This window comes from Pteronotus mesoamericanus, unplaced genomic scaffold (genome assembly GCF_021234165.1).
Source record: "Pteronotus mesoamericanus isolate MK-2021 breed Mesoamerican mustached bat unplaced genomic scaffold, CSHL_Meso_final contig_347, whole genome shotgun sequence".
NCBI lineage: Eukaryota > Metazoa > Chordata > Mammalia > Chiroptera > Mormoopidae > Pteronotus > Pteronotus mesoamericanus.
The window spans coordinates 7,419,456-7,432,053 of NW_026555137.1; the positions used below are offsets into that span (position 1 = coordinate 7,419,456).

General features: G+C 48.8%; 1 protein-coding gene across 4 annotated transcripts in view; it reads left to right on the plus strand.

Annotated features, from left to right (window-relative positions):
* The first annotated feature begins 4,695 nt into the window (after positions 1 to 4,695).
* The window catches only part of TGFB2 (transforming growth factor beta 2), a 65,763-nt gene continuing 57,860 nt past the window's right edge, over positions 4,696 to 12,598 (plus strand). For all 4 annotated transcript variants that reach the window (XM_054576597.1, XM_054576593.1, XM_054576594.1 and 1 more), the window contains exon 1: positions 4,696 to 6,348. In XM_054576597.1, the coding sequence (XP_054432572.1) occupies positions 6,003 to 6,348 (346 nt within the window). In that variant the 5' untranslated portion in view covers positions 4,696 to 6,002. The remainder of the gene's footprint in view (positions 6,349 to 12,598) is intronic.

Genomic DNA, 12,598 nt, shown 5'->3' on the forward strand with positions numbered 1-12,598 from the left:
TGGCTTCTGTGTCCATTGGGTGACCGGAGGGGGGGCAGGGGGCGCCCTGGTTCGCCACCGCCGTCCTGACGTGTGTATTTGTGAGTAGCTTCCCCTTCAGCGTTGAAAGTGCCCAGGCTTGTGTGGTCAGGTCTGCGGTCACTCTGGGTATGAGGATGAAGCTGGCCTCTAGTCTCTGGTTGTACGAATCAGATCAAGCCGTATAGCTTTGCTTTTGAACGTTGTTATTAAAGAACACTTACACGTGGCTTTTTAAACTATTTATGTACTAGTTTTTTCTTCTAACAAAAAACTACTTCCAGGTTTTTGGGGGGTTTATTTATGTGCCGTTACTATTGCCTGTTGGCTTTTATTTTGTTTTCATTTTTTAATCGCAGAATAATAGAGGCAGCAGAAAGGCAAGGTTGTTTGAAATATAGGTTGGCAACTTTGCTAATGGAAATTTACACATTGGGGTTTTACCCGCTGAAACGATGACAGATAAAAATTCCACCTTCTATCGTCATACTACTTACTTTAATGTCACACTCTTTTAATTAGCAGAACATGATGTGTTTCTCTGCCATTTGCCTTTTCTTTCCCTTCCTCAATTTTATTTTATTTTTTCACTTCGAACATACTTCCCCATCGCCCTTTCTCCCCAGCAGCCTAAACTGGCTCCTGCTTTGTGAGCTCTGTCCGTGGGCCCTGGTGGTCAACGAAGCGAAGTCGGAGTGTAAGGGTGAGTGTCGACTGCCCGAAAAAACCGAGGAAAATTCTGCTGCTGGCGTCTCATTATGAACATTAGCATTTTACTAAGCTCGTAACCATATTACACTGTCTGACAACTGTTCCCATAACGATCATTTATTTATGTCCGTCACTAAATGCTATTTATATTTATATCCGTCACTAAAGCTAAAGGGGCAGGAGGGCAGAGGTGGCACCTGACTTCTCTGGGCTCTGGGGGTGGCAGAAGCCCAGGCCCCAGGGAGGTGCCTCCCAGAGAAAGACTTCCTTCTGAAATGGAAAGGCCGGCGGAGACGTGAGGACCCGACAGCCACAGCCAGTAAGCCTCCAGCTAATCACAGCCCCGAAGGGTGAGGTCGCCGTCCCCACAGTGTTTCATTAAAGCCTCGACACCCTGAGGCCCCCGCCGGTCCCTGTCCCTAGCTCTTGAGCCCGTCTTGCTGTCCTTTTACCACCTCTGATCTCTGCAAGCCCCTCTCCTCCCTGCCCACTGTTTCCCCCTTTCTCGCCACATCCCTCGGATTAACCTACGGAGGCAGAATGGAAATAGCTGGACTGCTTTCCTTGGGCAAATCACTGACCTTGCCACTTCATTGTTTGTTGAGAGCAGAAACTTGTTTCTCTATAGAAAAGCACGCGGAACATGAGATAAAAATCATTGTAGACCAAATACTGGTTTTCAGTTGTAGCAATATCAAAGTATAAGTGAGAACTTAAAAAAGGCTTTTGGTATATTATTCCATGAAGGGGTTATGTTGTATTTATCAAGGGTCACTCTTTAGAGTAAGATGTGATCAGTGGGTCCATCAGTTTTTCTCCTCGTGCCCTGGTTTTTAATGCCTGAAACGTGGTGGAAAGCTTTCGGCATTGTGCCGCATGAGGTTTTCCTTCCATCAGAGTTCAGAAGGACCTGTCAGAGCTTAAACTCTTGCTTACGATCCATAGGAATAAAACTCCAGGAGGGAATGAGCAGTTGGTTTCATAGCAAACATTTGTTTAGCCTCTTGTAGGAATTCCACACAACTTAAGTGAATAGACCCACTAACGAGCCACGAAGGACCAGTGGTCGAAACAGCTGCGCCCTCCACTTCTCTGATCTGGGAAACAAAGAATTCCATTTGCGGGGGTTACATAATAAGAGAGCTTAATCTTCAATTTGGACTTAACTGGACTAGGATAGTCAGAATTCTATTCATTAAAAGTGTTGTGTGTGTTTTTTGTTTTTTTTTTTTTTTGTTCTTTCTACTATTACTGGGGGCAAAATACCGTAATTTTTTTTTCAGAATATCATAGTATTTAAAGGAACTTGACTTCGTACTTAACAGAAACTGCTGAAAGGTATAACCATGAACCAGATTCTTATTGACAACTTCCCTGGCTTCTTCATTCTCTTTATACCTGAGAAAGAGTGCAGGCCACATGCTTTATTACACATCTCTGGCAAAGATGAAGAAGCCAGAGCTAAGAAGTTGGTAAGGAGCATCAAAGGAGCACACAGTAGGTGCCTTCTGTACCAGGGGTAGTTTAATCCTCACAATAATCTTACATTGTTGATACGATGTTTGTCCCTCATGAAGAAACTTACACAAAGGGTCTGAGTAACTTGGCCAAGATCACAAAGCCAGAAAGAGACAGAAATTTGAACCCAAGGAGACTTGACTCCAGACCTGGCCCTTTTAACCACTATAGACTCCTGCCTCCTTGAGGCAATCGGGAAGGCCTGTATGGATTAGATATGATTTTACCGTGAAGCCTGCACAGAGTCCCTAGCACATGCTAAGATCTCATTAAATACAGTGAATGTTTGCATTTTGAATGTAGAGAGGAAAAGACTCCCAAAGAGTTATTTAATACAAGAAAGATTCCTTTCTGGGTATAGGGAGACAGCTCTTATTGTCTGACCTGTTACATCTTCAAAGGATCACTCACCGGAGAGGTAGAGAGGGGCTCACCTACACCAGAAGATTTCACCAACCCCTCCCCTGCCCTGCCGTCCTGGGCTTTGGGGGAAATAAAAGTAGCCTCTTCGAATGAGACCAGGGCTCTCAGGGATTGGGAGTTAGGCAGTGAGAGTTCAGCAAACCCTGAATCTGGATGAAGGTGTGTGTGTGCCTACAGGGAAGGGTCAGGGTCGTTGCATTGTGCCAGTGACTTTTGTCACTTTGTGTCTATAGCTAGATTATTGCACCTCTCAAACTGAACTCAAGGGTGACAGCTTCATGAAATTCTTAGCCACTCGAGTAGTTTGCTTTGGCTGTTGGAGTGATGGCTGGTCGTCTCCTTTCAAGTCGCTTCCATTGGAAGCTGGTCTCCAGGGAAGGCCTCTGCCCACGCTGATTAATGTGTAACTTTCAGAATTATTCGGAAGCATATTGGAACAATTCCCTTTATTCCGGAGTTTTCCCACGTGTATTAATAAGGGGGGAAAAAAAGGCATGTTCAAGGGAATTTGGAACATGCTGGGTTAAAAAGAGTTGAACAGTTCTCTGCAAAATTCTCAGGGCCTTTGATGTAATGATGGGGATTATGTATCTGTAATAGAATACTTAGTATGTTCCAGATCCTCTTTTGTAAGACATATCCTGGTACCAGCATGTCTTAGAAAGCCCATAATGGGTGAGAATATGGATGACGAATCCTGACTGCAAGACCCAGCTCTGCCGCTAGCTGTGGTTTTGAACTAACCACTTAACCCCTCTGCCACAAAGTCTCCTTGTCTACAAAATAGTAGTGACGATTAGAATCGTGCCTCCTTTACAGTGTTGTTGTGAAGATCGAATGACCACATACATCGCCCTACCCACCTCACTAAGTGTAATACGCAGGGGCTGTGTTATAACTATACAGCCTACTGTTTACGAATAATCGAGGCCCCATACACATGTAACGTGTGCCTTGCAAAAGTTAGAGAAAGTTCCTTGTGACCCTTCTGCAAGAAAAGGAACAGGTAAGTGGGGAATCATGCAGAGGCTTCGAGTCTGGGGAAAACTCCACCGAGCTTCCAGTTGTCAGTCCGGTCAGCATGGCCACAACCACGACGAAATGCAGGCGCTGACTCTGAGAAGCTAAAGGTGAAATAAAAGAGGAGGGGAGAAATGCACAGTGGCAGGAACCCTTCTTGTATTCATCTCATTTGGACGAGGTCGAAAGAGAAAATGCCAGGCTATGTGTAGTGTGTCACGGTAGACACCAGACAGACGCTCACAGTGCCAGCTTCCTGGGTCTATGTTCCGGAAAGGATGAAGCTGGTGGGGACTGTCTCCCCGGAGGGGAAGGTGAAGTGAAAGCCATATCAAGAAGTGGCTGAGGCAGCAATTGAAGAAGACACCCATCCGTTCCAACAGTTCACAAACCAGGATGTGCTGTGCTCTGGGTAAAAGGCAGGGAGGTCTGTTGGGAGCAGCTCACAGCCAAATGAAGGGCAGGATTGTCACACTAACAATTGGGCTCTAGGACACAGGCACTGGACTCGTGTTAGGGAATAGCAGAAAGGGATCCCACTGAAAAGGCAGGGGGACGCCGCTGTCGGATGGGAAGGCTCGTCCCGGGGCTGGCCTGGCGCAGGGTAAACGGGTGCTCATTCGCGCGGGTGTTTGTGTACAGTACGCAACGCAGGAGGAAAGCCTTCCATTCTGGAGCAAGCGATTGCACTGGGGAGGCGGTGAGTGAGCAAGCCCCAGTAACTCAAACGGGAGGCTTGATAGCGCGTCCTTCAGCAGACGGGGCCAGAATGACTATATAAAGTAAATACCGTAAATCACCAGTGTCAGGGCGCACACTCCACCTCCCCCCCTCCCCCCCCCCCCCGCCCTGCCCGCACACACCCCCTCGACGGTTCAGAGCGAGCTCGAAGTCTAAGTGAAGGAGAGGACTCCGGACTGTAATCCTAGCACGTCACTTTGTTGAAGGCGAACACGTGGTTCGGAGGGAATTTATAAATCTCTCCTCCCAGGCAAGCCCGTGATGTTATCTGCTGGCAGCAGACGGTTCGCTTCGAGGGGAGCTTAAGAAGCTCCCGCAGAGGGGAGAGAGAGCGAGCGCAAGTGAAGGAGGCTGGGGAAAGGGATGGAGAGCTAGTGTAACGGTCTAGGGAGCCATTCGGGATCCAGCCGAGAGGCTGCTGCCTGCAGAAAGGGGAAAGCAGGAGGGTCGATTTTCAGGGTGCCCAGTGCCGACCTCCCCTAAGCAAGAACATCCAAGGGACAGAGCAACCAGGAGATCTGGGAAAGGGTGGTTGTCCAAGGGAAGCCCTACGCAACCCCCTTAGGAATAAAACTGCCCCGCAGCAGTCCCAGGGAGTGAAAGCCACGGCTGTGGCCGCCTGTCGCCTGTTGCCGGGTTGGCGTTTGGAGCGAGAGGAGGAGGAGGAGCAGGAGAAGGAGGGAGCTGGAGGCTGGACGCGTTTGCCAGCAGCAGCGGCGGCAGCAACGTGGAGTAACCGGGCCGGTCGGCGTGCTCCGGCCGGGGTGGAGGCTACAGCGAGCGGCTCCGGGACAGGATCCTCGCCTCCTGGGCAGTCGCTGCAGCGGCCGCCGCCGACCCGAGCGCGTCCAGAGCGCCCAGCGCGGCGCTGCGCAGCCACCTCCCCGCGGCGCGCTAGGCTCACTCCCCAGCGCGCGCGCACGCGCGCGCGCGCGCACACACACACACACACTCACACACACACTCACACACGTGTGCGCTCCTCCGCTCCCGAGCTGCTGTTGCCACTGCTCCCAGCGCCGCAGTGGACCTCGGGGCCCAGCCGCTCCTGCCTTAAATATATAAATTACAGCCGCGCGGCCCTCGCGCTGCGCTCGCGGCGCCCCTCCCGCGCGCCCGCCAGCTGCCAGCCCGGGACCTCTTCATCTCTTCCCTCTTGGCTGGAGGAGCCGAGTTCAGATCCGCCACTCCGCACCCGAAACTGACACACTGAACTCCGTGTCCTCCTCTCAAATCCATTTCTGCCTAATAGCCACTCGTCTCTTTCCCCCTCCAACCTCGTCGCTCCAAGAAAACTTTTTCTTATTCCCCCAAGTGAGAGTTCCCCCTACCCGTCGTGTATTCATATTTCCACTTTGGGAACTACTGGCATTTTCTTTTTAAAGGAATTCGAGCAAGATACCTTTTTTCCCCCTTATTGGACATTGATTGACTCTGTTGTTTGCAAAAGTTTCACATTAAAAAAAAAATCTACCTGATTTGTACTTTGAGACTGGTCTTTTCATTTCTTCCTCCTTTTTTTTTTTGTACTTTTTTTTTTACTTAAAAAAATTTTTTTCACCTTTAAAAAAATGCACTACTGTGTGCTGAGCGCTTTGGGGCTCCTGCATCTGGTCACGGCGGCGCTCAGCCTGTCTACCTGCAGCACGCTCGACATGGAACAGTTCATGCGCAAGAGGATCGAGGCGATCCGCGGGCAGATCCTGAGCAAGCTGAAGCTCACCAGCCCCCCAGAAGAGTACCCCGAACCCGAGGACGTCCCCCCGGAGGTGATTTCCATCTACAACAGCACCAGGGACTTGCTCCAGGAGAAGGCGAGCCGGAGGGCGGCCGCCTGTGAGCGCGAGCGCAGCGACGAGGAGTATTACGCTAAGGAGGTTTACAAGATAGACATGCCGCCCTTCTTACCCTCGGAAAGTAAGTACTGTTTTTTGCTTCCATTCCCCGGGGCTTAGCGCTGCCTGAGTCTCTCGAATCGGCCACCACTCCAGGGATCGCCCTTCCCTATCGCGTCCCCGTTCGGTCTTTCCTTCTGTCCCTCGTCCCACCCACCTCCTCGCCACTTGCGGCTGGAGAACCGTAGGCTTGAAAACGTTGCCTTTCTACTGTATTTTCTCCATTCCTCCCTTCCCCCAACCCTCGATTCCTCCGTCCTTTCCAAGGCGGTTATCCTCTTTCTCGCCCCTGAAATTCTTTGCTCGGCCACTAGCTAGAAGTCAGCTCTCCTCTGTCACTCGGGAGGCGCTCCCTGGGGCTGAGTTCAGCAGAGAAATCTCGGTGGGTTTCTTTTCTCGGCCCCGATGGGCGTGGAGCCTGTCCAGCTGGTGCAGGAAGGGTTAAAAAAAAAAGTGGCTCCAAGCTAGGCCCTCTGGAAGGCGCCCCTCTCGGCCTGACCTATCAGATGGCTCCCCCAAGCTTCCCTATTGTCTCCAGCTCCCCCCAAAATGTCAGCGTCGCCCAGACCAACCCGATTTGGTGGAACCCCTCGAAAAACCTACCTCTGAACCCCCGATTCCTGAACCTCTTGCCACAGCTAGGTGTTTACGTTCCCCAAAGGCCCGCTCGTGGAACCACGGCCCCTTTTGATGTCACCTGGAGGGTTGGAAAGGACAACTTGGTTTCTGACGATGCTGACGGGGGTTTGACTTCACGTTATTTTCCAAAATCCACTCAAACCTGCCTTCTCAAGCTCGTGGTCTAGCAGGTCATTTTTCTTAGGCGTTTATTTTTCTCTCTCTTGAGACCCTGGCTCCTGCAGTTACTTGGGTGCATTCCTAAATCTCAGAGTAAAACACAGCCGATTTCTTTAATAAATAAATAAATAAATAAATAAACCGGCTTCTCTGAGGGCAGTGTCTTCAAAACCAGCTGGCAGACAGTAGCAATGGGAGTGAAATGATTTATTGGGGAGTTCCTTGGGGGGGGGGTGGAGGGGATAGTTAGCTTAGAATTAGTTCCAAGTTCTTTTAAAAAGGAAAGGAAAGAAAAGAAGAAGTATCCCATGATACCTGAGAGGGTTAAATACCAGGAAGAAAAAGAGGGGAAAAAAAAGCTTCCACATTTGCTTAGTCCAAACCCCAAGTTGTAAACTTTTCATTGGTCGCCCATTCCTCCCCACCCCGTGCATCGCCCTATATACGTGCTGGCCGCCTTTGCAAAGTCTCTGTGTCTTTTCTAAATAGAGAATATGGCCATCTTGATCATTTGATCCTAGAAGTTCTCATTGTGGGGTGGAGCTTTTCTTTCCTAATATTTATTTTTAGTTTGACAAGTCGCAGCTCCGCGGCTTGCCCTGTCTCCTCCTCGATGGGCTCAGGATGCCGGCCCAGGTTGCTCAGCTCGGTCTTCGCAGCGACCTGGCTTGCACGGCGGCTTCTCCTCTTGTTCAAAGGCCGAGCAGATGCAGGGGATCCCGGCAGGCAGGGTGATTTTATTATTGTCATCGTGGCAATAATATCATCCACGGTGGTGATAAATACACCCCACCCTGGTTCTGCCCTGTGGGAAGCAAAGCTGTCTGTCTGGCATGGAGCCAAGGAGATATTAGGCAAGAAAAGTTCATTGTAATTAGTCCAAAACCATTGAGACCAAACAGGGGGTTGAGCCAGTTTGCTTTCTCCAGCACGTGCGTGGTTTCTGCCGGTGTTTGGGCGGACAAACAAGTGTGTTATAGAGAAGCTGAACAGGCCATCCCTGGAGGGTGTTTACCTGCAAACGCGCTAATGAGTTGCCAGCACTTTTAACGGAGGAGGTCTGAATTCCTCATTAGATAGGTTTGGAGAGAGCCAGTTACCCACGGAGCTGCTGATTCTTTGTTCGTTCAAGCGTATTTCAGTGCAGAGGGCGGAGATGATCTGACCCAGGTTCACGGTCATCGCCAAACAGGAAAAACCCTCAGAGTATTAGGGTTTCAGAAGATGGCCTCAAAGCTCAGCATGCGGATACCGTTCCCCTCTCCACCCCCAGCCACCAAATCAGTTAGAACCTCTGACAAGTCCAGCATAAAAAAAATATGTACTTCAGCTTTCATACAAAAAAAGGTACAGGCTTCTTCGAGCCTGGCTTGTGCGTGGACGTTCAGGAGCAGGAAACCATATTAACAGCAGACTCGATCTCACTGTGCACGGACTGTGGACAATGTGATAGAAAGTAGGTTAACTGATTTTCCAGCACTTTCTAGTTACACTGGAATATAGTAAACTCTTCCAAAAAAAAAAAAAAAAAGGAAGAAAAAAGAAAATCACTCCACCCCATTTTTAAAGAGCAAATTGAAAGTGCAGCACCGACTTCTATATCAACTTGCCGCCTGTGGGACTTCAGCGGTGGCAGTGGCGAGGGCGGGGCCGTGCCTGTCACTTCTTGCAGTGACTCCGGCGAGGGTCAGGAGCCGCGGAGCCAAAGGCATGGGAAGGATCACTGGTTCATTTTTTACCACCAACTTATTAGTGTTCAGGGAGTGACTGCAGCCCAAATATTACAAATATGTTCTAATTATACTCAATGAGCTATATATCATCACAGATTGCTGATAGCCTTTTGTGGGACATTTTATACAGTTCAGACGAAATATTTTTAGCAATGTAGAAATTTAAAAGTAAAAATATAAGAGATATTGTATATGCCTTCAGGCGTATTTTGTCTTAAATATTATCCTTGGCCCAGCACACTACACAAATACAGTAAATATGAATAGAACTGGCCAGTTGCCAATCTCCTAGGATGAATTTTAGTCAAGAAAGGTATTTATGGGATATAAATAATACTGTGTCAACATTTAAAGAAGGAGTCTGATTAGTTTTGAATTTATTCATATTGATCTTTTCACATGCTGTTAGTTTAAGGCTCAAAGTGGAGTTGTGCTTAGGTTTATCGATAGTTTACCTACTGGGAATTGGGAGATTTCTTGTTCTTTTGACAACCCGTTTGAAGTTCAAGACACATCTATTCAAAAGACACTGCACAAGGCTTTAGAAATTTAGCAAGAGTAGCTTCCTTAGCTAGACAAGATGTCAGATGATTGGCAGTTACAGCCTGTAGAGGCTTGGACAATCCAAAAAAGAAACAAAAAGTTTCATTTTCTATCTTTCCCTTTTTCATAGCAACAAATCAGGCATTTGTTGTGGTTCTAACTGTAGTGATTTCTGCTCCCCCGCCCCCGCCCCCCACACACACACACCCTGCACCTCCCTCTGGATACGTTTGGCAATGTCCTGAGGCATTTTTGGTCGCCCTGACTGGGAGTGGAGAGGTGCTCTAGGCGTGCAGCGGGGCGAGGCCAGGGAGGTTGCTCATCATCCTAGAATGCCCAGGACAGCTGCCTCTTCCCCTCCCCCATAGCAAAGGCTCATCCAGCCTGAAGTGTCAATAATGCCCACAGCGAGAAGCCCTGATGAGCTCGATGTTTATTTTGGGTTACTGAATGCTGCTAGTGGTACCATTTTAAAAGCACTCACCTAAAAATAAAGTATCTTTATGGTCAGAAAGACATTAACAGGAGAGCATTGCATAGAAAGATAATCAAAAAGTTATGCTAATTAAAGAGGAGTATGACTTGGACCGTTTTGTGTAGTATATGCTTTTTAAAATGATCTTAAAACATCTCCCTTAGAGGCAACCCAGCTTCCCATTCATTTAGCCCGGGAAAGGCGCGGCCCCGCCCTTCAGTAACTTCGGGCCGCCGCAACGCGTTGCCAGTCGGGACAAAGAGAAGTAAGAAACTACCCTGGATCTTTCTTGCAAAGAAAACCAGCGGTTCATGTTAATGAAGAGTGGATTCTCCAAGCCTGGCAACCAAAGAAAGTAAAGAACCGGGTTGGTCTATCCGATCATATTGAATTAGGTGAACTAAAATACACAGCCTGGGACACCACACTGAGGCTTCTTTCGTCATTGTTCCACGTGAATGGTAAACACTTAATCTCCAACAATGTCCTTTTCTGTGTTCCCTGTTACTTTCCAAGTGAAATCGTGGAACGTAGAATGAATCCCAATAGTGCTATGTTTTGGGGAAGTGCAACTTAAGATTCTATTCATGGGTATGTCTTTCTGTGCACAAATTGCTGGACTATGGGCCAATTGCCCAGTGAAGGAAAATCTTAGCAGTTGCTGGAACATAGTAGTATTTTTGCTTAATGTTCAGGGGTTTTATTTTTTATGATTCTCTGTGTGTGGGTGTGTGAGAAAGAGAAACAGAGAGAAAGAGAGAGAGTGAGAGAGAGATCAAAGAGAGGCTGAACCCCCTGACTTGCACAATGACTGAGTTATTAACAAACAACAGGCCAACTTCAATTCTTGCATTTTTATTGCATCATTGCTTGTACTAACTCTAGTGTCTAATTGTGGTTACATTTTGCTTAGGCCACGTTCTCTGTCAGGATTTCCTCTCTGCTCCCTCTTTTACTTTTCAAGGACTAGGAAAAACCCTCAAAGAAATATACTGTTTATAACTGAAGCAGTCGGGCAGCCTTTGTTGCCAAGTGAGGCCGGCAGCTTCCAGCCTCGCCTGAGGGCTCCCCTCTGTGGCGGAGGCTGGGCTTTGTAGCAGGAGGGACAGGTGGGGACCACTTGACCTCCCAGAAGGCCTTGGAGCCCTCTGTGTCTCCACAGCAGCCCCTGGGGCTGACCTCAGGAGCTGCACCTTTTGTGTGATGACCTTCCTGGGGCAAAAGCCCTGATGTAGAGCATCCTTTGTATGAAGATATCAAAGAATGACAGCTCAGCATTCCTAGAGGACAAGGAGATGTGAAAAAAGGGCTAATGACTCACTGTTGATTCACTGTCAGATCTGGGTTAGAACCGAGGAGGTCCCTGCGCTCCTAGGCCTTTGCCCAGAGATGACAGCACCCTTGAGGCGGCATTTCTAGAAGGTAGCGGAGGAACCTGGCCCCAGGGGAGGCGCAAAGAGGCTGCCCGGAAGAGTCTGGAAACAGCCCCTCCATCTGCCTTGATGTAGCATTTCCGGGACTGAAGGATCCTGGAGAGAGGCCTTGGACTTGCCAGATGTGCTCGCTCTCCTTAGGAAGCCTTCTGCTGGAGGGTGGATTCCATTTTTCAGATTCTGAACGGCTCGATGAAATGTGCCTCTGGCCAGAGATAAACAAATGTTTCCATTGTCGTTTTGAAGCCATATGGTCCGCTTTTGTTTCTCAAGATTCTTCAAACCCAAATCATTTTTTAACCTCGGAATTCCATGTTCCCCGGGTACTTCAAGTTCAATAACATGCAAGGGGTTCTTCGATGGGTCTGTTTAGACGGCAAGGCTTGCTTCTGCCCTTTGTTTACGGAAATTTGAGAAGTTCGTCTCAGGCTCCAACCACAAACGGGTTGTTTTTAAGGTTATTGTCGCTGTTGCTGTTATCTTTTGTTTTGTTTCTTTTCCCCACCTCTCATGTCCGGAAGTGGGGGTTGAATTGTGCTCCAATGTGAACACCGCCCTCCTTCCTGAGCTGGCTTGGTGGCCTTGACCCCGCACACAGCACCCCTTGACCTCTTCCCTGCAACCTCCGAATTGCTTCTTGATCTTCAGTGTTCGGGGAAATCTGCGTGGGTGGCGGCCCTCCTCACTGCACCAGGCCTTGGTTTCTTCCCCTGCTAAGAGGAACATGACACCTGCCTCCTGGGGTTGTAAAGGATTGAGGACAACAGGTATGAAGCACCTGGCTCCGCTGCTGGCACTTGGGCGGCCTCCTGTGCACGGCAGCTACGAAGCATTGCGTCTCAAACGCCATGGATTTTAAGGTGCGTCACTATTTTATGTGCCGCTAAGAAGGAAACGTCACTGACAAGTCACTCTGACATGCTATGGATTATGAGATATGAAAAGAGAAGTTTTAGACCTATTACAATGTCATTGAAAACGGATGTTCTAGAAACTACTCCCACTAGTCTGGGACGTCTCAGGACCTGCATCTCATTCTTTTCTTTGTGGGTTCCACCCCATGGATCTCTTGCCCTTGCTCACTGGGATTGTTCCTTAAGGGACCTTAGCCAACTCGGGGGCTGGGAACAGAGACCGGCAGGGCTTGTAAGCCACCGTGTCTCGCTCTATCAAGACAGCTAAGAAGCCCTTGAGAATTTAGCCTTCTTAGGGAGGAAGACCCCAAATGCCTTAGATAACAGGCAAGACTTTTTGGGGTCTGGCCCCGCCTCCTTGCTCAGGCCCACCTCT